This window comes from Cetorhinus maximus, chromosome 11, assembly GCF_964194155.1.
Source record: "Cetorhinus maximus chromosome 11, sCetMax3.hap1.1, whole genome shotgun sequence".
Classification (NCBI taxonomy): Eukaryota; Metazoa; Chordata; class Chondrichthyes; order Lamniformes; family Cetorhinidae; genus Cetorhinus; species Cetorhinus maximus.
This window is the reverse complement of record NC_135889.1, coordinates 100,246,469-100,271,842: the sequence shown is the minus strand read 5'-3', so window position 1 is coordinate 100,271,842 and position 25,374 is coordinate 100,246,469. Positions and strand designations below refer to the sequence as shown.

Genomic DNA, 25,374 nt, shown 5'->3' with positions numbered 1-25,374 from the left:
TCTAATCTAATGGAACCTTCCCCGAATCTAGTGATTTTTTGATAATTAAAACCAACGGAGCAACTATCTCACAAGCCACTTCTTTTAAGACCCTAGGATGAAATCCATCAGGGCCTGGAGACTTGTCAACTGCAGTTCCAACAATTGGCTAAGTACTACTTCCCTGGTGATTGTAATTTTTTTGAGTTCCTCCCTTCCGTCCAATTCCTGATTTAAAGCTATTTCTGGAATGATACTTATATCCTCTATAGTTAAGACCAGTGCAAAATATCAGTTCAATTCATCTGCCATCTTTTTATTTTCCATTATTAATTCCCCAGATACACTTTCTATGGGACCAACATCCACTTTGTTAACTCTTCTTGTTTAAGTGTCTATAGATTTAGCTAGGGTAGTAGTAAAAAGTACTTTATTATTGATATTTACGAATATTCAGACAGGATAGGTGCTTTGCGAGCCAGATTTCTTACACAGATATTTACATCTTTGCAATTCATGCACGCAGTGCTCACTTAATCAGTAGATAAATTGCCCCACCACCCATTCCTATCTTTGTAAATGTGAATTTGTTAATTGTTTGTCAAAGTCTTTAAAACCATTTTCTGTATTTTTTAGAATACTCATCACACTAACATAAATATCACACATTTAGAAAGGAATTAACAGTGCCAATAGTGGCATGCCCAGTTTCAATGCTAGAATGTAAAATATATATTTAAAATACATAAGTATTTGGGTGCTGTGGTATATGCCCTTTTGTTTGTTTTTAGAAGAATTGGGTTATATTAAAGAGGAGAACTGCTTTACTCCATGTTACTTGAAATGGTCCAGAATGTTAATCTGAGCAATATTTGGGTATTGTAAGCATGCATTTGCACCACAAAGAATGTAGACATGTATGGGCCCATCTCATTTAGTGTGCACATTGAGTGGTTGGCAGATGAAGTGATTGAACTGCCCACCTGATGGCAGCAGTGAGAGACCGGAACAATTTCATGGGGAAAAATTTTCGGGTTGGCAAGTGGGGGCGAGGCCCACTCGCCAACGCGTAAAACGACGCAAGCATCCTGACGTCACTGCGCATAATTTAGATTGTCAGTTTGGCGGGTGCGCAGCCGTGTTAACTGCGCGCTCGCCGAAATGTCAAAGGCCTATTAAGGCCATGAAGAAAGCAATTAAAGTTGTTAAGAATGCTGCCTGTCCAACGTTAAGGTTGGTGGGCAGGCGAAGAGCCCAGGCGGCCTTCACATTTTTCACGAAACCTCATCCTCGGGCAGGATGAGGTTTCATGAAGGGTTTATTAATTAAATAAAATCTTTTGAAAAAAATAATGGACATGTCCCAGCTCATGCAACAGTTTCACATGAGGGGACATGTCCTTAATTTTTTTTTACCTTTCTTCAATGTTTCATAACTGAAAGTAATTGTCCTGAGGCACCATTTTACATGGGCAGGCCAATTAAGGCTTGGCAGGCCTTAATTGGCCTGCCTATGTAAAATGGCGGCGCAGCCCCAATCGAGGGCACCAATCTGGTTCGCAACTGCCCCCGCCTGCCCCCACACAGCCCCGCCGATGAGGGGAAATTTCTGCCCATGGTGCGGCCACATTAAAATACTCTTGGTGAGCTACCAGTGCTCATGAACGCTGACAAACAGTTCACCAATTGGGAGTAAGGTGGGTAAATATTTAAGGAAACCTGTATGCAATGCTGGTGCAGGTTTAGTGGGGGAAAAGAGGACACGGAGGGTCTAGTAGCAATTGGAACATACTTATGGGGCTAGAAGGCAAAGTGTTTATATTCCTCTTGGCCACCAGAATGATTTATCCCCTGTTTTGACAGTCCCTTGAAGCCTGATCATTTAGCCATTCAACATGCACTGGACAAAGCACAAAGAATGCATGCTCCACTCTTTGGTGCACCCAAAATTGAATTGGGGTCTGCAGATGGTGTAGATATTTCAGTAGATATCTGCCAATTTTAGTTGTGGGCATGCTCATTTGTTTCTTGGCTTGCTCAAATAGCATGGAGCATTGCATTTTTGCTGTTATAGGGTGATAAATGGTGCACCTTCATTTCGGCCTGTTCACTCTAAAACCAGGGATGAAAGTTGGCACTGTTGTATTGCCCCAAACCCGCCGCATAAATTATGCATTCCCGGGATACATGCAGTTTCCATGGTGGGTGGGCTCCGATTCACCTGCCACACCGTCACCTCACCACTTCATCATGCCAGGCACCACATTTAAAGCACAGCCAGGCTCAGTGCTTCCAGCTCAGGACTGCTGCAAAGAAGACATGGCCCGGAAAGGCAAGAAGACTGCAGCCCTTGAGCACCTTTTGGACAATGTGGGGACCCACTGTGATATCCTCTACCTCCCGCTCTGGCCGCAGGAGGGGCAGCTACATTACCACTCTGGGTTGGTAGTCAGTGGCAGTGGTGATCAGTGCCAATGTCACACAAAAGAGGTTGGCCATCCAAAGCAGATAGAGGATGAATGATCTCATCCGTGCTGCCACAGTATAGCAACCATCTCATCACTCTAAACTCACGTACTCAAGCCCATCACACATTCACTGGCATCTCACTCACTGCCAGCTCAAGGGATATCACCACCCATTCTTACACACATACCCTCACATGTCTATTTGGCCTCATGTCCATTGGAGACTGCCCCCTCAGCCCTCACCACCTTGAGGCCACTTGCACAGATCAACATGTCCCCCCCACACACCCTGGGATACCCTCTTTCCCCAGTTCAGCCCTTGCCCTGCAGCCTCTTCCCTTGCCTGAGGCCGCTTCTCCCCCTTCCCCAAGCAAGCCATAGCCCTGCAGCCATTGAAAAGCCACCCACATATGGCTGATCTGGTAGATAGAGACCTGCCCGTGCACCTCCCTAAAGTGATGCAGTGCTGTCTGTGAAGCCTGGCGCTGATGACTGTGAGTGCAGACCGAAGCAAGGTAGGCAAACAAACCTTGAAGCCCCTAGCGAAATGCAGCCTGCCAAGTGCACGCCTTTTATATGCTGTTGTGAAACACGTCAGTGTGTTTTCCAGTCGACGTAGACAGACAAACCAGCAGCGGGGGGGTGGTGGTGTGGAAGGGGGAATGACCCCGGTGGGCTGGCCTTATAATGACATGCTGATATATTGCAATGAGGTTCCCAACAACCAATGGCAAAGAACACAGCCCGCCAATGACCGGCTGAGCGGACATCGTGAAACCAATTTTTGGCCTTTTTGCCATATTGTCACTGATGCCACCGAACACACCTGTGCCAGCGGGCACGGAAAATCCCAACCCATATTACAAAAACAATATTGCTATCCTTAAAATGTCCATTCCCCTGGTATGTTGAAACATTGCCTCTATAAACTGACTGCTGTTCTTCAGTGGTGATGATTGTTTAATGGGGATGACAATATTTCCAAAAGTTATTCCCACCATGCAGAAAAATATATTTAATATATATCTTTAAAAGCACAAAGCCTATGAGACAAAACATATATATATATAAACATTTCTAGAAACAACAACAAACTGGGTTGATAAGGTGTAAAACAGTAGCTGCTTTTCTTAACGTTCATACATGCTCAGTTGGTAACAGGCAGGTAAAAGACTTAACCCCGCTAGTGGGTGAGTATAATAAGCAGCAATTTTGTAAGTATAGTGATCGCAGGATTATATAATGCCTTTGAGAAATACATTTGTGTTATGTTACATTACTAGGTTGAAGTATAAGCTTGTTGTTAAAGTTGCTTATTTCCCCCTCAAAATTTTAAGGCACGCTACTGCTAAAGCTGCTGTCAGCTGTTTAGTCAAATTTGTTGATGGGTCAGTACTTTTTTTGACTTTTCAGCTGAGCTGGGAAAAGGATTTGTGCTGAAGAAATCACAATGCAAATCTATTTTAAAAAGCTGCCCAGCTTAGACAATACATTTAGATAATAAGGACCTGGGTTTCTCTCTGAGCAGTCAGTAATGGGATAAATCTGCTTACAGTCCACGTGGTCTATTTTCAACCACTCATGGTAGCTGCCAAACTGGACTATTGAACTTACCACCCTGTGGTGTTTAGAATCAAAATATTCCCATTATAGATGGGAAGCAACTTTGACCAAGCAACTAACTGGATTTCAGTTTTCAAGTATCTGACATGTAGATCATCTCACTCAGAGTCCCCAAAGAATACCCTTCTGATCTCCATCTCCTTTTTCCCTCCAAAGGAACATCTCAGTGCCTGTATCACCTGTAATATTCTGTTTGAATCCTCCCCTTATAAAGTTTTCTTGCCCTTCAAGGTTGATAAATCACAAGAAGGATTGGCCTTTCTCATAGTCTTCCCTTTTGTTGGTAATCACCAACATTGATAGTAACATTTAAATAATTTTATCTGAACAACATTGAAAAATTACTATCACTAAAATCGCTATTGTGAGAGGAATATCTGTCATCGAAAGTTGGGTAGAAAATTGAAATAGGCAGGACTTACCCTAAAACATGCTTTTTAATTCCTGCCCTCCAAAGATCTCATTTTGATTGGGTCATAACAACACCATTAAACTACACCTCATTTATACCCAGGGTAGCAACCAGAGTGCAGCTGTGAACATTTTAAAAGCATTATTGGCCTCAGGTATAAATGGGCCTGTTCCAGCCAGCAGATGGGGAGAAAAACATGATTGATTTTAGGGAGATGACGTGGTTGTCACCAGTTTCCATGCTTCTTGCTATGGTCTCAGGTTGTCATTTGAAACCTTAAACGCTTCCACTTTAAGCACACCCCAACCTTTAAACATGGTACCAGCTCTCATTTTTTCTTAAGTGGGGCCCTTGTAGAAAAATGAAATCTGTACTTCAACTTGGGCGCAATAAACACACAGGTGTTAAGATTTGCTTTGCCTGACCATTAACTGATAGTTAAAAAAATACTTGAACAGCCTAGCTTTCAAAGGCACAGTATCCCATTTTTTTTAATATAGCCTAACATTGCCATTTATGATGTGGGCTCTGTACTGCTTTTATTTTTAAACATTGATCATATTTCTCTTTGAATCTGTGCAACTATTGCTGTTTTCATATAAACAAGTGCACTCAATGGATTCCACATTGTCACTTTATTCCCGGGTTTCAGAGAATTCCAGTTTTACCTTTGAATGTTGTTTCCTTCTTAGTTGATTTCCGCCTGCTGCCACTTTTTTTTCTTCACACAAAATATTCACGGCTGTACACACTTTCTTATTATTTTCATGTCACCCCAGTGAGAGCCAAATGCTCCCTCTGAAGTGCACGGTGCAAACAAAATCCTCGCAAATTCCTGTAGTGTTCACTGCAAGAAGTGACTGATTTTTAAAAAATACTGATTTGATTGCAAAATGGATTCCTTTTGAATATTTTGACAGGAAATCTCAACATATTATTATTCTCACTGACATTAACATGATGTGAATAAACCATTCAAATTGGTCATGCCTCCAAAACAAAAATTAAAAAGAAGTGATTTGATTTTTCTTTCTTTGATTATGGTATGTGAAATGGCTATTTAAAATGCTATATTGTTTGGTCATAGCCGATTATCCTTTTGCATTTATAAATGTTGAAATATTAATTGATGTGGTGGAGCTTTCTTGGTAAGTGTATTAGAAGTTTCAGCGGGATTATTGAGAAAAAACGTACTTTAAAAAAAAAAGTATATCAAATTCTAGTCTGAAGTTCCAGACACGGTATGAAATGACATGTACAAGCTTGGCCTGGGTGTGTATGGGGAATCGAAGTGTGCAGAGGCCACTGTAATGATGGCACTTGAAGCAGCAGATTGCAGCGATTCCAGTCATACCATCCGGGCAGTCATCCCATTAACTGCCATTGATTGCTGACCTCTTGGCCTGTGCTCTCCCTTTCCCCTCCCTGGCTGCAGACCTGCCACCTGGAACTCCAGATGCTTTTGCCCAACTGCTGACCTGTCCATACTGCGACCGGGGCTACAAGCGCTTGACATCACTAAAGGAGCACATTAAATATCGTCATGAAAAGAACGAGGACAACTTCGCCTGCCCCCTGTGCAACTATACGTTTGCCTACCGCACCCAGCTTGAACGACATATGGCCACGCACAAGCCGGGGAGAGATCAGGTGGGGCTCCTGGATGGGTATGGGTAACCCTTAGAGGATAAATATCATTTTAATTGCCATTGGCTATTAATTTTTTATGGCATTTTGAAGATGCAAATCTTTAATGGTAATAGCTCTAATTTAGGTTTAAATGGTTTTTTGATGGTCTCTTCCAGGATGATTTAATATCATGTACTCACGATTGAATGAGCATTTTAATATCCAATTTAGAAACATTATCAGCACTTGAAGTTAAGTTTAGCTTAAGTTTGGGGCATTGCCTTCATTTTCAAAATCTTATTAAAATGGTGTGTCATCTCGACAATAGCGTTGTGGTCGTACTCTTTAATCAAAATAGGCGATTCAAACCTGTGTGGCCTATGGCCTGGCTAATAGCTGAAAGCAACAGTTTTTTTTAAATAATGCTACCACCTCTGCTGATCATTTGCTTTCTCTGCCTGTCATACATTTTTACTTTAATAATTACTGCCAACTCCCTCCAGCCATGGTTTGGTTGAGTTCCATTATACAAATACTCCAAAGATTTCCCTTTAAAACTATTTTTTGATTTTGTAAAGCCACTTATTGAATTATTTTTCTCACCAATGTCCCTCCCCTACCCCAATCCTTTTAGAAAGAGACCTGTCAATATATTTGTTGTTGAAACACTAGCTTACTTTCTATACTCAGGCGATGGAAGGAGATAAGTTACACAACACTGTTCCCTATTCTTTGGCACATACATATGCCTCTCTCAATGGAACACATGCTTGGATTAAAAATTACTAAACCATTTGTGTTACGTAGCCTAACTTCTTCTGCCTCCTCCTGGGAAATGTGAAATACCATATATTGTAAATAGTCGTGTAAAAGTGTACTTATTCCATTGTTATCATTTTAGAGAATGGTTTCATTCAAATATTTACGTTTGCACATGACAACTTTGTTGCTTTAGAAGATGAGATAAATATCCAAGACATCACTACAAAAAAAAATCCATTGGAAAATTTAAGCAGTAATAGATTGTGGTTTGTTTTGTTCTCTAATGACAGTTCCATTTCATTTGGGTTTTAAATAAAGCACTTTCTGTCAGTGTAATTTTATTTTAAATGAAATTTCTCTTTCACCTTTTGGTGCACAGTCTGTACCATTAACAACTGATTTAAAAATGCTTCCATAAAATTACAGAACGTACCTTATTAAAACACAAGGCTCATTTTATCTCAGCATTGTTATAAAGGATGACTGTAATATTTTGAACCTGACTCCTACTCTCTTTTAAAGGTTCAAATACTGGTATTACAGTTGCCCTTTGTCAGGAAAATAATCTGCACCTACAGAATAATGATGTTCTCAATTTTACTGATGGCACTTTAACATGATAAAATTGGATCTAGCAAACAGCACTCAAACCTACACACAAGCTCCATGGGCCACTTTCCATTATTTTCTTTTATTTCAACCACTACAATAAATCTACAGCGGAGACCCATTATTCCCAATGTGAAAAGCGAGGGAAGCCGTATCTTTTTTGGTTTAACCAGGGCTCAATGGCAGTTCGCAGAATTAAGCATAATGTGAGTTGTCGATGCTGACAAGTCACTGGAGGTTGAATCAGTTATATTAAAGAGTGCCACTGATGTTGGGAGTACAATGCAGCTGTAGTCGACAGCGCTCCATCAATGTAAAACCATTTAAATATTCTGTGAAGACCTCACAAAAATTATTTTTGTTTTGCATCATTATAATTCAACATAAACCCCATCATTATTTTATCTGAAAATTGAAGAATGCTGTAAAAGAATCTCATTCTTGAAAGTATATACCTATGCTTTCTTGTCATGGAGTCACACTATTTTGTGTGTTTTGCCCAGTATGTGTCCTCTGCTGTTTCTTCTTCTGTCCTCATTTTTATATTTTATTTATTTCTGTTTAGCTTCAACGTTGAAAAAAAAGCCCCCTAATTTGATCATGGTACTCCCACTTAGTAATTACAAATGATTGTATCATATTAACAGAGGCGCAACTAAAGTTTGCATCAGTCCTCCAAGGATTGAGGGGAGACAAAGCAGCTGTTGCTGTTTGTTTATGCAGCTCAGCAACATATGAGCACCAGTCCCTCATTGGCGCTCTGCAGGCCAGGGTTTGCTTGATCTTTGAAGGTTGCTGCTGTTTGAACAAACCTCCCTGTGTCCTGTCCAACACCATCTGTCTCACCAGGAATGTGGGAAGAGTCAGCACACCCTAGCAGTTGTCACACTGTTCAGCACTGTTCCCTTGCAAAGCTTTTGTATCTTGCTACTTTAGAAAGCTGACCTCCTACCTTGAGTATCCGTTGCTATCAATTTAATTTCTTGCCAGTTAATTTTCATATTGTGCTTTCTGCCAGATGTTTAAGAAAGGTCAGCTCTGTTGAGATTTTAACTTTTTTTTACATAATGTAACAAAGCATTGAATATTAATTAATTTTAACTATTAATCTGCTACTGTTAAGATACTTCATCCACATTCAATCTGCAAGGTCCCAACAAAAAATTAATACACTTTTACTTCTGACTTTGCGTTTTTCATGTGACACTTGACATGAATGTATCAATAATAGAACAATAGATTGGTTATAGCACAGAAGGAGTTGGTTTTGGTGGTTATGCCTCCTGTGACAGTGATTTTCTTTTGGAAATTTTTTTTGTTCTACATGATGTGAGACCTGAAGGGCTTAACAGTTCTTTCAAAAACCATAGTATGAAAGACAAACAGATTTAGAAGCTTGCTGGTATCTAGAATGTCTGTATGTAAATAGGGTCCATTTGGCATGTCTGTTCTGTTAGCTGTGACTGTTCACAAATTTCACCAAGCTGTGCACAAGACTCATTTAAGTATCTTCCCTCCGTAGCACCACATGCTGACCCATGGTGCTGGTAATCGCAAGTTCAAATGCACAGAGTGCGGCAAGGCCTTTAAGTACAAACACCATCTGAAGGAACACCTGCGAATTCATAGTGGTGAGCATCACATTTCTTAGTCTGCTAGATAAAAGTTATGCTTTGAAGGACGAGGTTAAGTTTTACAAAAAGGCTCTCGGTGTGGAGTTTCACCTGCCAGAAGTGCACATTGGAACTGCAGGAACGGACACCAGTGGGCCCTGCAGGATATCTGTCCATTAAAATTATTTTCCAGAAAGCCCTACAGGGACAGGTGACCTCCTCTCCTGAAATCCTGAAATGTGCTCCAAGTCAGCGGAGCTCCACAGCAAGAGCACAAATTTGTTAAATTACCCCTATGATTTTTATGGCATTTGGTGTGAAGAGGCAACCTTATAATATATTAAATATAATGAGCCATTAAATGTCATTATTATTGTACAATTAATGTATATTTATTTTTTCTGGAGAATTTTAGTTCTAAGGAAAGATTGGATAGGCCAGAGTTGTTTCATTTGAAACAAAAGAGGTTGAGGAGGGATCTAGTTGAAGTGAATAAAATTATAAGGGGTCTAAGCTAGAGTGGATCGGAAGGACTTATTCGCCTTGATTGAGGGGTCTATAATCAGGAAGCATGGATTTAGGGTAAGAGCTAGGAGGCTAAGACGATATTCAAGGGGATTATTTTTCACCCAGAGAGTGGTGGGGATCAGGAACTCACTGCCTGAAAGAGTAATAAAGGGAGAAACTTTTGTAACATTAAGTACTTGTATATGTACTGGAAGTGCCATAACCTACAAGGCTGCAGGTCAAGAGCAGGAAAGTGCGATCATGCCAGATGACTCTTTGTGGGTCATCATGGATATGACAGGCTGAATGGCTGTTCTCCATGCTGTAAATTTCTACGATTTCTTCTCACTAATGTTTAACTCATTAATTTGCTGAAATGCATACTTTTGATGTGATTACCGAATACTGTATAAGTTTAAATTTAATTGCTTAAACGTTTTTCAGGTGAAAAGCCATATGAGTGTCCAAACTGCAAGAAGCGCTTTTCTCACTCCGGTTCGTACAGCTCTCACATCAGTAGCAAGAAGTGCATTGGCTTGATTTCTGTCAATGGCAGGATGCGAACCAGCTTAAAACCGGGCTCGTCTCCTACTTCAGTTTCTTCCTCTCCAACCAATTCAGCAATTACACAACTGAGGCACAAACTGGAGAATGGCAAGCCTCTTGGTATCCCTGAGCAACCAGGACTACTTAAAATCAAGACAGAGCCACTAGATTTCAATGACTACAAGGCCATGATGACTTCCCATGGATTTGGTAATTTTCCAAATGGTGGAGTAGGAGCTAGCAGCCCACTGTCGATCAACACTTCAGTTCTAAGTCCAATGCAGCACTTAGGAGTAGGGATGGAAGCACCAATACTAGGCTTTTCAAATGTAGCAAGCAGTAACTTAAGTGAAGTCCAAAAGGTCCTCAAAATTGTTGACAATACAGTGTGTAGGCAAAAAATGGACTGCAAATCTGATGAGATTTCAAGACTTAAAGGTTATCATGTGAAAGAGCCAGCCTCTCAAGCTTCCTTGGCTGAGGAACAAGGAGTTACCTCCCCTGTTATGCCATCTGTTGGTCTTCCAGTTGTCAGCCATAATGGTGCCACTAAAAGTATTATTGACTACACACTAGAAAAGGTGAATGAAGCCAAAGCTTGTCTTCAAAGCTTGAGCACGGACTCACAAAGGCAAATGAGCAATTTGAAAAAGGACAGGTTACGTAACATGAGCTGTTCTGCATTAGATCTCGGTATGGAGGAAAAGACATTTGACAACAATAACACATCTCCTTACTCTTGCCAATTTTGTAGGGAGGCTTTCCCTGGTCCCATTCCCTTACATCAGCATGAACGCTACATGTGCAAGATGAATGAAGAAATCAAGGCTGTGCTTCAACCGAGTGAAGTAATTACCAATAAAACAGGAGTGCTGGGTGAAAAGCAAGCTTATATGTTGTCCTCCCTTCTTTCAGAAAAAGGTATCCCCAGCCCCATAAATGCTTATAAGGACCACATGTCTGTATTGAAAGCTTATTATGCCATGAATATGGAGCCAAATTCTGAAGAACTACTGAAAATTTCCATTGCCGTTGGCCTCCCTCAGGATTTTGTAAAAGAATGGTTTGAGCAGAGGAAGGTCTACCAGTTCTCTAATTCCAGGTCACCGCCACTGGATCGGACCAGTGCTGAGTTGGCATCAGCTGCCACCGACATGTTCATAAGTAAAGACTGTCTGTCAGTTAGGCACCCAACGACAGCATTAAAGCCGATGGACTCAATAACGTCACCATCAATAGCAGAACTGCATAACAGTGTTACTAATTGTGATGCACCTCTCAGGCTTATTAAATCTCAGTTTAACAGTATTAAACCAATTGGTGATAAGATGGACCACTCAAGGAGCAATACTCCTTCCCCTTTGAATCTTTCCTCTACTTCCTCTAAGAACTCCCATAGTAGCTCATACACTCCAAACAGCTTCTCTTCAGAAGAGCCTCAGGCTGAGCCTCTGGACTTGTCTTTGCCAAAACAAAAGAATGAACATAAAAGTGTTGTCACAGGAAAAATAAGAAATAAAACCAATAGTATTATTGTTGACCATAACAGTATTTCCTATCCATCAGAGAATCCAGATGAGCCCTTGAACTTGACTTTCCTGAAGAAGGAATTGCCTAATACTAACAACACCCTAGAGAAAAGCACTAAGCCAGTATTCAGTATAAATCCATTTAGTGCCAAACCGTTGTACACAACGCTTCCACCACAAAATGCATTTCCCCCGGCCGCTTTCATGTCCTCAGTCCAGTCTAGTGTTCCAGGTCTGCGACCATACCCAGGGCTAGATCAAATGGGCTTCCTCCCGCACATGGCCTACACATATGGAACAGGTGCAGCTACTTTTGCAGAATTGCAACAGAGGAGAAAGTATCAGCGGAAGCAAACGTTCCAGGTAACGGCAGCTGACTGATTCTGTCACATTTCTAAAACTTTTGCAAAAAAGAGCATCCAAATGGGCACAATTGATGTTGCAATAGATTGATATGCAATTGCAGGGCCACAAACTTATAATGGATACAATAACATTTTCTTCAATCCTGGTGAGAGTAAGATCAATTTGATCAACATAAGAATGACAGAGAATAGCTTAATTCTGTATTTTCACCTGGATAATGTTTACTTACGGCGCAATATGACAGAGTAGTATTGATAAGATATCAAAAACCATTAGTTTTTCAAGAAATCCAGTAACAATATCCTTTACTTTCACTCTTATTGAGACCAAAGCCATAGGTTGAATGCTGAAATGGGTGTCCTGGTTACCAAGTGAACTTTGTTCACATTTTGCCATTCTATATAAAACAGTGGGTTATGTTATGTTGCCAGTTAGTATCCTAGGGATTAAATTAAATTCGAAAAGGATACTATTGTGTGAAACATATTGAAAAACGTGTCTTTATTGTCTATGTAATAATAGAATATTCTAAAAACAAAGGGTGGGATTTTCCAGCCCTGTCCACTGCTGGGATCATCTGGTCCCACCGAAAGTTAATGGACTTTTGGCTGGACCACCGCATCCTCCACGGCGGTCCCGCCACAGCAGGGCCGGAAAATCCTGGCCAAAATATTTAATTTAATCTGAACACACCTAACCCCTAGCACTGATAATAAATACAAAACATTGAGAATGTTTGATATTTTTATTTCAACATCAGTGCCATTTGAAGCCAAAAAGTGTTTTAATGGTTTTAATATGAGAATCAGATATTATATACCACAATAAAAGTTACAGTGATTAGGGTGTATGTAGACTGAATGCTACAGTACCTAATTCACATTTACCTTTTCTTTCTATTTTGTCAGTGCAGCTGTCCTATTAAACAAATATATTCAACCCAGTCAGTTAATTTTAACTTATGCAGGTATCAATTAGTATATCTCTGTCGACAAAATGTAATAGCACTAATAAAGTGGGAAGGTGCGTGTGTGCATTTTTACACTTTAGGATTACTTTTAGCACTTCCCCTCATATCATGCCAAAATGAATGTTGCCATGCTGTAATGCACATTTTCATGTACGTTACTGTTGAATTAAATCCTGTTTTCACATACAAGGAGTCATTTTCATAGTAATTAAAGACCTTTCTCACCAGCCTGTTTGCATTAACAATAAATCATAACCATATAGGATAAAGATATTTAATATAGCTGCTGTAAGTGTGTAATCAGTACTGATAATTTAAAAGAATGTCACAAGGCAGTTACTCACAAGGCTAAATGCACAGTAAGCCTTATCAGTAACTAATAGTTTTTTCAGTTTCCAGTTAAAGAATTCTGTACTGGGACAAATTTATTTTACAAAATCAGTAAACGTGCACACACAAACACAAGACAAAACTCACTTTGTGCATTTAATACATGTATATCTCCTTTATTTGCCTCTCAGGTTTAATGCCTTTTCAGACTTGAGCCTTGTAAATTAAATGTTTTATATATGGTATTGCATTTGCCTATTGTGAAATCACAAGAGACAGCGCAAGGTATTTATTTGAGTTGGAGGTCAGTGGGTTTTCTAATAAAAATGTATGTTATCTTAGGGGGAATTGCTTGATGGAACTACAGATTACATGTCAGGCTTGGATGACATGACAGATTCAGATTCCTGTCTGTCCCGAAAGAAGATCAAGAAGACAGAAAGTGGCATGTATGCATGTGACTTGTGTGACAAAACATTCCAGAAAAGCAGTTCCCTTTTGCGACATAAATATGAGCACACAGGTATGTTTGTTTTTCTTTATTTTGCACTGCCTGTACCTGTTAGATTTGATTCTTATATCTTAATCCTAAAATAATAAATAAAAATGGTTACCTGTGATGGTGCAACATTTCTTTGATTTTACAAGGAGAGATTTTATTAAGGCTATTTAGCATGATATAGTGTTAAGGATATGGGCTGTGGAATCATCTACTCATGGGAGTTGGGATGAGAAGTATGACATTACATCTTTAAGGGTGGGGGACTCTACGATGTAACACTTGCACTGTAATTGGCAACATCACTGCACTGTTTCTTTCCCGTCCAGATTCTTCATCCAGTTTTCCATTTTAATGCAATTTAAACTTATTTTCTTTTTTACCCCCCCCCCCCCCGCTCAACATTTTACTTTCTTATATTTATACATGTACATGCTTGCACTTTCTTGCTGTTGCATCACTCTCTTCCCAATCTGCCCTCCATTTTGTCCCATGATATTAGACTGACAGGGATTTGCTGTCATGTCTATTTTTGAATTATGCTTCAAGTATTGCAGCTATGGAAGGTGTTGAATGCATTCCAGTGCTATTTGTGGTGTGGAATTAGCCAGATGTTTGCTTGGCCAAGGCTCCAAGTTCCAAACTCTGGTCACACGTTGGCTGAAATGCCAAAGGAGATACTCTCAATTACATAAGTTAAAAATGAAGTGCATATCATAACTTGATGTTGTTATAAATATATATCATTCTTTTCTGTCATTACAGCTGCTATCTGAAAAAAAACATTACTTTTCCAATTTTGACAGGAATCCTGCCTTTTAGTAACTTGAGAATTTTCATTGTGTTTTTTGCTGAAGCATTTAAATACTCTACTTTATTAAATCATAAATTATCTTTTCAAAAGTACAGACAGTCTGTATTCAAAATATTCTGTAGCTTCAGGGCAGAGAAATGATCTGTAGTACCTTTGACAGTTATGATTGACAGTAATTCTGAACACTTGAAGATTTCTGACACTTTGACATGTGCTTGGAGATGCACCAAAGGTATATAAATTATTAGAAGATTGTTGAATCATATTAGAAAATTTTAGCATTATATCTTAATCTGTTTTTTTGCTTTTTTTATTATAGGAAAGCGCCCACATCAATGTCAAATTTGTAAGAAGGCATTTAAACACAAGCATCATCTTATTGAACATTCACGACTGCACTCTGGTGAGAAACCGTATCAGTGTGACAAGTGTGGCAAACGCTTTTCACACTCAGGGTCCTACTCGCAGCACATGAACCACAGATATTCCTATTGCAAACGGGAGGCAGAGGAAAGAGAAGCAGCTGAACGAGAGGCCCGCCAGAAGGGTCACTTAGAACCTGCAGAGCTACTGATGAATCGGCCCTACTTACAGAGCATTACTCCTCAGGGCTACTCGGACTCTGAGGAGCGAGAAAGCATGCCAAGAGAAGTAGAGAGTGAACGAGAGCAGGAAAAAGGAGAAGAGGATGAAGAGAAATTAGTAAGACAAGAAGGGGAAGAGGAATTTGATGAAGAGGAAGAAGAAGAGAGCGAAAATAAAAGTATGGATACAGATCAGGATACAATAAGAGACGAAGAGGAGAATGGTGACCACTCAATGGACGATAGCTCAGTTGATGAGAAAACGGAAACCAAATCAGAACATGAAGACATTGTGGAAGATGGCATATAATAACTACTGCATTTTAGCTTCCTACTTCTTCCAGTAGTATTGTTACTTGCTTGAAACACTGCTGTGTTAAGCTGTACATGCACGTGCCTGATGCTTCCTGGAAGCCTGAGTGTTGGACAGATGGGGCAGTCTGTCAGATGCAAAAAAAGGAAAAAAAAAAAGAAAAAAAAGCGACAGTGTTAGAAGGAATTAGTCAAGTTTGGGTTGTGAAGAGTTGCATTATGCAAAAAAAAATGTTCAGTGTTAGGGCCTAAAAAAATGTGTGGTTCCAGCAGCCTAAATTATCCTTCTGTTAATAGTTTCTTGTTTAGCACAAAATAGTGGAGTATATTACAATACATGCCACTTGTATTACTACACAAAATTCTAAAAAGAAATGTATTGTCTATGTTTCTACCTATGTATATTATCACACAACAGTAACTTGAAAATGTAATGCCTGTGCTTCTACCCATACCTGTATAAGTAAACAACAGTATTTTAGTGGATTGTTTGTAGTTTGACCCAGTCATTAGGCCTGTTTCTGCAACCACACAATATTTTAGGTTCCCAAGAATTTTTGAAGGATCATGAAATGATGCATGTGTGATTTTTTAGACGTTGAAGTCTTAAAGTGGCCCAGCTATGAAGGAATAGAAAGAGTGAGAGTAAGAGAGAGAGAGTAAGAGAGAGAGAGAGAGAGAGAGAGATAGAGGGACCGTTGTGGAGAAAGCCTTTTGAAAGGTGGTTTTAAAAAGCCTTATATGCAAACCTTTTAATCTGTGTGTTCTGCAAGTGCCATCCTTGTATAGTGCTAAAAAAGGTAACTAAAGTTACCTTGCACCAGCTTCAGTGTTAAACAGCTCACCCTGTTCTTTGAAGCACCCATGTCAGTATTAGATTCTAGGCAGCAGTTCCTTAGTTTACATATGTTTGTGCAATTTTCTGTACTTTTTTGTTCATTAACTTGTCAGTATTACACCAAACTTTGCAACAATTTGCATTCATTTTATTTTAGGTCAAATAACATTTATTTATGTTGCTCATTTTATATTTCCTAATTTTATTTATTTCATACTGTAGTGTACAGTATTATAGTTCTTCAATATATAGATATATTTTAGTAAAGGAACATGAGGTTGATCATTTGGGCAAATTTTACGTAATGAGAAGAGCATTTATTGTGTTTTCAAACATTAATTGTGAGATACGAATTTTCAATTTATTATTTTATTTTGTTTTCCAATTACTGGATTCCAAATTTGAGAACTTTTGATACGATCTTGTGAAAACACTGTATTTTCGACTGAAAATTCCACTTTCTTCATCTGTTTTTTAGCTAAAAAAAAAGAGGGACTGTTAAAATACAATGTATGATACCATGACAGAAATCTTTCCTGAATTGTCTTTGTAAAAGTATTATTAAATTTTCAATTTGTAATTTCTCTTGGAAATGACCATGCTCGAATAAAATGTAGCCAAACTAGGACCTGTACGTGCAGCTTAAGGTTCTATGGACATCACTGCAGAAAACTGATGTGCATAATAATGTATAGTGTTTCCTTCCTAACTGTAGGATTGTCTACAAACCATGAAGAATTACAGTTTCATCCACAGCATTGTTAACAAAAAAATATTTATTAACTTAAATTTATATTGTCGTCCTATTTATTTCACTCAATGTCCACTTTTATATTTCTCTCACCATCTCAAAATAAACAAAATTATATGGTTGGATTTATTTCATAAGCTTGCTGAGAGGAAAGCAACAGACTAAATGAGGACTGGACACATTGTATAAAATCGGCAGTGCACGAAGAAGAATTTATTCCTTATGCTACCCTGTATTTAGCTGATTTGGGCTTTAAAAGGTGATAGGCAGGTGAATTTACAGGGTATATTCTATCTCTCATCCATTCTTCTAATAAGGTGCAAAGTACCATCCGTGGCTAGTGCATAAAATAGGGGCTTCTTTTAAATAAGCTATCTAGGTTTTATTAACAGGATTTAATTTGAAGGAAAATCAATATTGAGCTTTTGATTAAGGATAGAGTACTTTGTAAGTTGTGAGGTGTACACACAGCTTTATCATTTCATCATAGGGACTGTGTAGGCTAACAAAATGGAATGCTGTCTTTTAAATAAAGAGACTGAGGTTCTCACAGAAATAGGCCAGTGGTGGTTTGAACAGTGCCTCCATGATATTGTAACTAGGATCTGGTTACACTACATTCCGAATTTCCAGCAGGCAATTAAGATACATTACACATAATGAAGACAAATCGGAGATCAGATGATAACTAAAAGACCAGTGATTGTGATTGACATGCAGTTTTTTGAACTGCCAAACCATTGATTTTGAAATGGCTTTTACAGCTCGTTTAAGTTGATCTCAGGAATATACCAATGAATTGATTGGCGTCTTAAAAAAACATCAATTTTCTTACTAGTGCAGGTTGAGAAGAAGACTTTTAAAAGACATCCATTACAAAATCCAATTAAAAAAGCCAGTGTCAGGCTTGCCTGAGACTGTAAAATTCTTTTCAACCATATGTAAGCAAGACCGTTTAAGAATACTTAAGCACTATACGCTTTAAAATATAATCACATTTTTCTTAATATTCATATTCTGAGACCCTTATTTGGTTCATAATACGTATTTATAATTGTGCTTTAATAATAGCGTCCATACTGATACTACTTTCTCTTATTGTCAGCTATATTATTTTCCATTTCAAGAACATTGCAGGTACAAACTTTCCACATCAAACTGGCAACTTCCCATTGAACAACTTTTAAAAAAGTGTTTCACTTACGTTTTCTTAAAACATAAAATTGGTTTGAATATATTAAGGGAAAGTCACAGAACCTAAATGAGTGAAATCATTATTGCAAGACCAAACATTTATTCACATTCCCAACAATAAAAAAATACACATACAGTCTCTGCATTAATTGTGACATCTGATGAAATGCCTTGAATTCAAAGAAAAGGGAACAAAAGTAGTTTCAATCTCACGTCCATGTATTTAAAGCTGTAGAGCACTATGGAAAGCAACATTTGGGATTTTGGTACTAGCAGACAATTTGTCCAAATTATAAGAGGTAGATTTTACCAGTCGCCCTATCTTATGAAAAACCTAGGGAGATCCTATCCTTAAACCATCATTAGTGATTTCAACACATTACTTTGAACATTCAGTCATCAGTTGCTCCAAGGCAGCAGCAGCAGGTTCTTAGCTCAAACAGATTTGACACCGTATAGGGATGATGATACATTTCTGGTGACATTTAGAAAATAGAGTCAAAGTAAATATTCAGATATATTTTCCCAGCAGCATTTTTACATTTAAAAAAAAACTTGATTGCTGTATTAAAGGGTAATAAAATGCTTTTCTTTAATGCTATACTGTAGAATAATATATTGACAGGTTTGAATTTGCACAGCAATTTGAACAGGACTGTTGTTAAATGTGTTCTCTGAAGATCTGTGAATTACCTTGGACATAATTATCTTCAAGAATAAAAATAGTGAGGATCATTATGTCTGTTGGAGAATGCCCCAAGCATTTTGGTAACATTTTCCCTGCATATCCATAGTGATGGAAAGCATTTAAAAAAGGACAGTACTAAAATGCATGTTTCAGTCAAAGTGCACATAAAACAGAGTAAAGTGAAGCTTTTAAACCCTTTACCATGTACGTTTTTTTTTCATTTTGTTCTGTAATTTGTTTTATGATTGATTGATTTTAAAATAACGTCTGGTTGTAAGAATAAGCACACAAGAATCCTTGAGAATAATAATATTATAATCTCTCTGAGGAGAGGAAAAAAGTAGATCAATTGATTTTTCCCCCCTAGCCTGACCCTTAATACAACAGCAGATTTCTTCTTGTTACTAACTATATTCACTATGATATAAAATATTACATTAAATGACCCCCTCTGGATCACTCTAAAAAGATAAGTTTAATTCCCCATCCAACTGTGGGAAATCACTAAACAGATAAAACATTAACAACCTCAAAATGGTTTAGCAGTTGTTCCGTACTATGTTGTAACATGTATAAGGAGATGTTATTTATTTTCATACTTCAGCATGTTTGTCATCAGGACATGGATAGCAAGGTTTGTAAAGCGATAAAAATAGAAGTAAGATTTCAAGAGTCGATTGGATTTTGTGTGGACGTGTGAGTGAACATTTCTGAAGAAAGCCTATGAATGCTGTCATTAACACATTAATCAAGAATGCAGCAAAGGCAGGGTTTAAAAATAGTGATCTAATAAAAGACAACGAAGACATGTTGCCTTGTTCCATCAAATTTTAAAGAAGTCTTGACACAGCTGTGCATATGGTAACAGCATAAAATCAACGTTTGGATCAAATTTTACAATAGACCAGCAGTGATTTATTCGGTTTCAACAAATGATTGAACTACATTTAACATTCAAGCCATGAAGTCTATACAATTTAAACAGTCCACATTACTTCTTCAAGAAAGATAGTTCATGATTTGGATTGTAGTTATGCTGCAGATTGCTTCTTTAAAAAAAATTCAATAAAGCAATAAAAAAGCTAATAGTAGATAAATTTGTTTTCTTCTGCTGTAAAAGGACAACGTTGTCTGTAGTTGCTGTTACTATCAGAGGTGTTGCTACCAAAATAAATCTTAATGAAATTAGAAATTTCAATCTTAGGTCCTAACACATGGGCACAAAAGTTAAATGCATTTTACAGTAGGACTAATGATGTGTGTGCAACTGGAACAAAAATGTTAGTGTAGAATTGATCTGCACTGTACTGGATGAGGAAGATTGTAATTCAGAGAATTTGAAGAATGGGGGACAGAAAAGTTTACTTAACTATAAAAGTAAATTATTAGAAACATGCATTGATCAAATTATGGTGTTTTTTTAGAATGATGTTTCAACTTGTGATCTGAGTATGATGTGAACACAGTTTAGTAATTCCTCAGCAAGTTACACTGCAGCTACTTTATAATCATTTTCAAATGAGGGAATATTGTGGAAGCTGTAAACCATTTCTAAAGCATATGCCGGATGCATTTGACTGTAATCAATAAAGCACAATTAATATGCACAACACTGACTAAATACTGTTAAACCACACAAGACAAGTTATAAACAGGGTCACTTCAGTTTAATTGAACGTATAATTTCCTTTGAGAGTGACTTCCTTGATGAAAAGTGCTGTGTTACAGTTCCAACTGCTTTGACGCTAATTTATTGATATTATAATTTGCATGACACAAATAGTTTAAGATTAATGCACAACTCAGTAAAAGAAAGCATTATTAAAAAAACAAAAATTTGGAGAATTTGGGAAAACATTCTTAAATTCTCCAAGTGAATGAAAAGGCTATATACTGTTAAATCATGAGATTAGAATAATAAACAGAATAATTTTAAGTTTATTAAGAATCCACATGCTGTTTTTGCTGTTTGCATGCTTCCCACTTTTAAAAGTGTGTTCTTGTCTTGTGTCTAAATTGGTCTGAGCTGCAAGTAACAAAAATTAGACTTTACATACATGTACAAACATATCAGAAATGACCTTGGCACAAGAATACCAGATTAGTATTGATAAAAATGTAATGTTCAAGAGTATTAATTTAATATTAGCATTAAGTCATATTGATTCAATGAGTGTACATACAGTGCACAATTAAGTGAATTGTGTTTTTAAAATGGTAATTCTTTTAAAGTGGAATGTTACAGATTTGAAAATGCTTTATTTAATCATTTATAATGCACTTTAAGGCACAAAAGAGTACTTCTAGATAGCAATCAGGTTGTTTTTCTGCAGTAAAAGTTGGAAATGCACAGCAGGTCAGGCAGCATCTAGAAAAGACAAACTCTTCAGGCGGGACTCTTTGTTATTACATCCTAAGTTCTGAGGAAAGAGCTCATCTGAAACATTCACCTTTTTTTCCTCAGGTGGTTTGACCTGCTACATATTTCCAGTATTTCCTTTTTTTTCTTTTGGATTTCTACTTTTGTGTATTTTCTTTTCATCCCCTTAAGACATTTCTTATTTTCTGATACAGAGCTACTTTGTTGTACCAATTACATGGTGAAACATACCTGCATCACTTTTGATGTGCCCAACTGAGATTATTCTAATCTCATGACAATGCTACAGTAAGGTCTATTATAAAGAATAGCAAATAGCTGGTGGTGAGATTAAGGTCATGGTTCGATTTTGGAGTTCTGTTGTTTTTGGTAACGAGTTTGCATGTATAGTTGACATCATCAGAACTATTCAATTGAGAATGGCACTTTGAATCCCAGGCATTTGTTATTCTACAATTAAATACAAAATCATTATAATAAATACTTTGAAACCCAACATTCTTTCCAAAGCAAGTGTTGCTTATAATGGATATTACAGACAGAATTGCATTTATATAGAACTGTTCATGACCTCAGGATATCCCAAGGTTTACAGCCAATGAAATACTTTTGCAATGTCGTCATTGGTGTAACATACCAAATCTGTACCATTCCTCTTTAGCCAAGCAGTTTAAAAAAAAGCTCACCTAGTTATACAGTGGCATATTCTAAGGTTTGACTGATCCTAAAATCCTTTTTACATTCTTACAGTGCTAAAGACTGGGGAGTTAACTAGAATCAATGCAGAAGTTTGACTTGTGTTCTGTGGGGTTTACTGAGTTCTAACAGTGTTTAGTATGTGCACTCACCTATGTGGTACAACTGCTTCTAAAAAAGTGAACCTCAAAAGGGTCAGATATACTGCAGGATATTTTCTAAAGGTAGTTGTGCATCTAAGACTTAAATAAGCTGAGCACCTTCTGATGACAGGACTTAACATCTTCATTGGCTTCAAATGCACCCAGGACTGGGAACCCAAAAACGTAACCTAACAAATAATCAGCCAGTGTCACACAAATGATTTGGGATGATCCCACATGATGGAGGTTAATATGTCGAATGTTAAAAATGCATTGTACCATCCCTAGGGGATACTGGGATAAACTTCTTACCGGACTCGAATATTGGAAACTGTGAGGACAAAAAATCAAAAATTTAGGTCAAAAGCTTCAAAGCTATTGATAAACAGGAATCTATAGCTTACTTCAAACAAAATAAAACAACATCAATAAAATTGTTTGTGTATAAAATAAAGCAAAGGCAAACATTTTATATTCAGCTGAACGTTTCTTTGGGCTCTACTTCCAGCACTCACTTTCACATTCTCTCAATAGACTTAGGGTGTGGTGTATTCCTGGCAATGATTGAGTTTACTAGTATGCTAATAATACCGCAACAGTAAAGAAGCAGACCTGATGTAAAGTATCTGCATCAATTTAACATAACATGAGATCCACATAATATCAAATTGCACTGACATTTGACCTTTTCACAGGTTTAGCGCGCACGATGGTTCTACTATTAGCCGGAGGAGAACGATGTTAGTGTTATCTTGGAGAACCAAATATTTCTGTTCTTTGGTCCCAATAGGAAAATGTTGAGAATTAAATGGAGGTATGAAGGGAGCCAGTCTGGAACTGGCTGTCCTTTATGAAACCCAGAAAGATTTATGCAGTGCAAACATTCAGCAACTCGCACCAAATTTAAAATAAGTTCAATTTAACAAGAACATCCGTAAAATGCACAGCAGAAAATCGAGTTTTGGGTGCATCTACAATTGTGTAACGCGAGCCAGTCAGCTCATGCTGCAGAGCCAATTCACTGTGTTCAACAGATGGAATCGGGGGGGCAATTTTATTTTCCTGTTGTACACTTCTTTCCCTTTCTCCCATTCTAGACTGTCAAAGACTTTTTGTTTTGGATGGAGGAAGACATTAAACTGGGTGCATTGAAGAGAGAGTGGAGGGAGGGGGGTGGGGGTAGGATAAAAATCCCGCAGATTGAACCGTCTGGCGAAAGAACAGGCTCTTGAAGGGGGAAGGAGGGGAGGCGGGGGGGGTGCAGCGTACTCTCCGCTGCGGAAAGTGGCGTTTCAGCAATAGGCACGGTTTCTGCATTTTTGTTCGTTCTGGACGGAAAGAGGTGTGCGGGCTTTGAACTTTAATAGCGCTGTGGGAGCGGGGAGGCGGCGCGGGGGCTCGCGCGGGGGGGGTGGGGCGGGGACAGGGAGGTGCCTCGGGCTCGCGCGCGCCTCTGGGCGTGCGCGGGACGGGGCGGGACCTCGGGGTCGCGCACGCGCGCGGCGACGGCGGCGACGACGACGTACCTGAGGGCCTTGCGCGCGGTGCCGGCTGTCATGGTGACGGAGCCGCCGGGAGGAGGTGGTGCGCGGAGACGGGCCTGAGTGACAGGTGGGGCCGGCAGCTCGCACTTAAAGGGTTAGGAGGCTTCCTTTAAAGGCACGCAGGGCTCTCTCATTGAGTTAATGCAGCCAGGGCTTTTGGCGGGTGGGTGAGGGGACCTTTAATCATTTCAGCTTTATGGTTGGGGGGTTGTTTCGGTATAGGCCGAGGGATGTGCCTCGGTATGGCCTAAAAGGTACATCTGAGCTGGGGCGGTCTGCATTTGGGGGGGGGGGGGTGATAGAAAAGCTCGCTCTCTACAACATTTGCAAAGCTACTGTAGTGAGATTATTTTTTTTCTTAAACAGTCTTTCCTCGTGGTTTGGTGTGAGTTGGGCGAACTGTGTCTTACTCAGAAAGATGTGTTTTCCAAAATGTTGCAGACATTGAATGCACCCATTTATTGGTGAAATGCCACTATTGATGAACCTCTCTCGAACTCAGGAAGTAACGTTCACTGTCCAGATTGCAGTTAAAAGTTTGTTGTAAAACGCATTCAAATTTAAATCCGCACATTCCTGGTTCCTACAAATTACAGTATAATTTCTGGCAAAATGAATTTTGAGAAATAGAAGTTTTGCATGAAAGCTTACTAAGGAAATGTACATTTGTAATTAACTGTCATTAGATCTGTCATTCATTCAAAACATTTTGGAAGAATTATCCACTTTCTGAGTGAGTATACCTTTGGTTAACTCAACCTCAGCAGTACTAACCATGAGAGCTATGATCAAGACAGTTCAAAATAGTTTACATTATATAATTTGTACACTAAATCTTTAAATGGAAAATAGTCAGATGAGAACCCAAAGTATTTTTCTGTGGGCATTGTTTATAGCAATTTCTTCCTTTGAGTGAGGAGTGTCTGCAGTATTCAATGCAAACTAAAAGCATTATAAATAGCCTAGTACTGAACAATGGAAAAATTCTATACTTTTCCCTATATTGTATCAATAATTTACCTTTCTTGAAACACAGGGTGTGGTGATATTTTGTGGGTACTACAAGGTCACTGAAGGCAGCTTTAGTAGTGGTAATACGTTTACATTGGTGCTAGAAAAACAAAATGTACTGGAATTCCTCAGCCGATCAATAAGCATCCGTGCAGAAAACAGGAGGTAATATTTAAAATGTAGCCTCTTTGTCAGAACTCAGCATTTCTGTTTCTTATTCAGATTTCAGAAATCCATTTTTTTTGCTTCTTTCTTCATATTCCTGTTACTTTGTTTAGTAATCAGTGGTACAGATAGTTTGTTAATATTCAATTTTTTTTTGTTTTAACCAATTCCTTACAAGTGGATTCCACTGTAAATATTGTAGGTCAATGTTACTTCTATTGGGTGTAAAGTGTTATGGGATGTCCTGAGGTAATGAAAATTGCAAGTTCTTTTTCCTTAATGTTAGGGGGCATCTTGATGGTGATTTTGAACCTTTTAAATTAAAATGCCAGATATTTCTCCCTAAAGTAACACATCAGATTGTTAGAAACGAATACTGAAGGATATGCTAAGTCTCATGACTGACTAATTGT

The 25,374-nt window shown here is 38.4% G+C and overlaps 2 protein-coding genes across 15 annotated transcripts in view; both read left to right on the top strand.

Moving 5' to 3' along the window:
* The window catches only part of zeb2b (zinc finger E-box binding homeobox 2b), a 133,820-nt gene extending 116,642 nt beyond the window's left edge, over window positions 1-17,178 (top strand). For all 4 annotated transcript variants that reach the window (XM_078552512.1, XM_078552513.1, XM_078552510.1 and 1 more), the window contains 5 exons: window positions 5,917-6,131; window positions 9,004-9,112; window positions 10,046-12,039; window positions 13,685-13,865; window positions 14,975-17,178. In XM_078552512.1, coding sequence (XP_078408638.1) covers window positions 5,917-6,131; window positions 9,004-9,112; window positions 10,046-12,039; window positions 13,685-13,865; window positions 14,975-15,549 — 3,074 coding nt within the window. In that variant the 3' untranslated portion in view covers window positions 15,550-17,178. The remainder of the gene's footprint in view (window positions 1-5,916; window positions 6,132-9,003; window positions 9,113-10,045; window positions 12,040-13,684; window positions 13,866-14,974) is intronic.
* A 6,560-nt stretch (window positions 17,179-23,738) lies between these two features.
* gtdc1 (glycosyltransferase-like domain containing 1) overlaps window positions 23,739-25,374 on the top strand; it is a 423,082-nt gene continuing 421,446 nt past the window's right edge. For 6 of the 11 annotated variants that reach the window (XR_013577994.1, XR_013577993.1, XM_078552498.1 and 3 more), the window contains exon 1: window positions 23,739-23,852. The gene's annotated coding sequence lies outside the window, so the exon portion shown is untranslated. Of the gene's footprint in view, window positions 23,880-25,374 lie in introns of all 11 variants that reach the window. The other 5 variants (XM_078552506.1, XM_078552505.1, XM_078552499.1 and 2 more) reach the window with 4 other exon arrangements.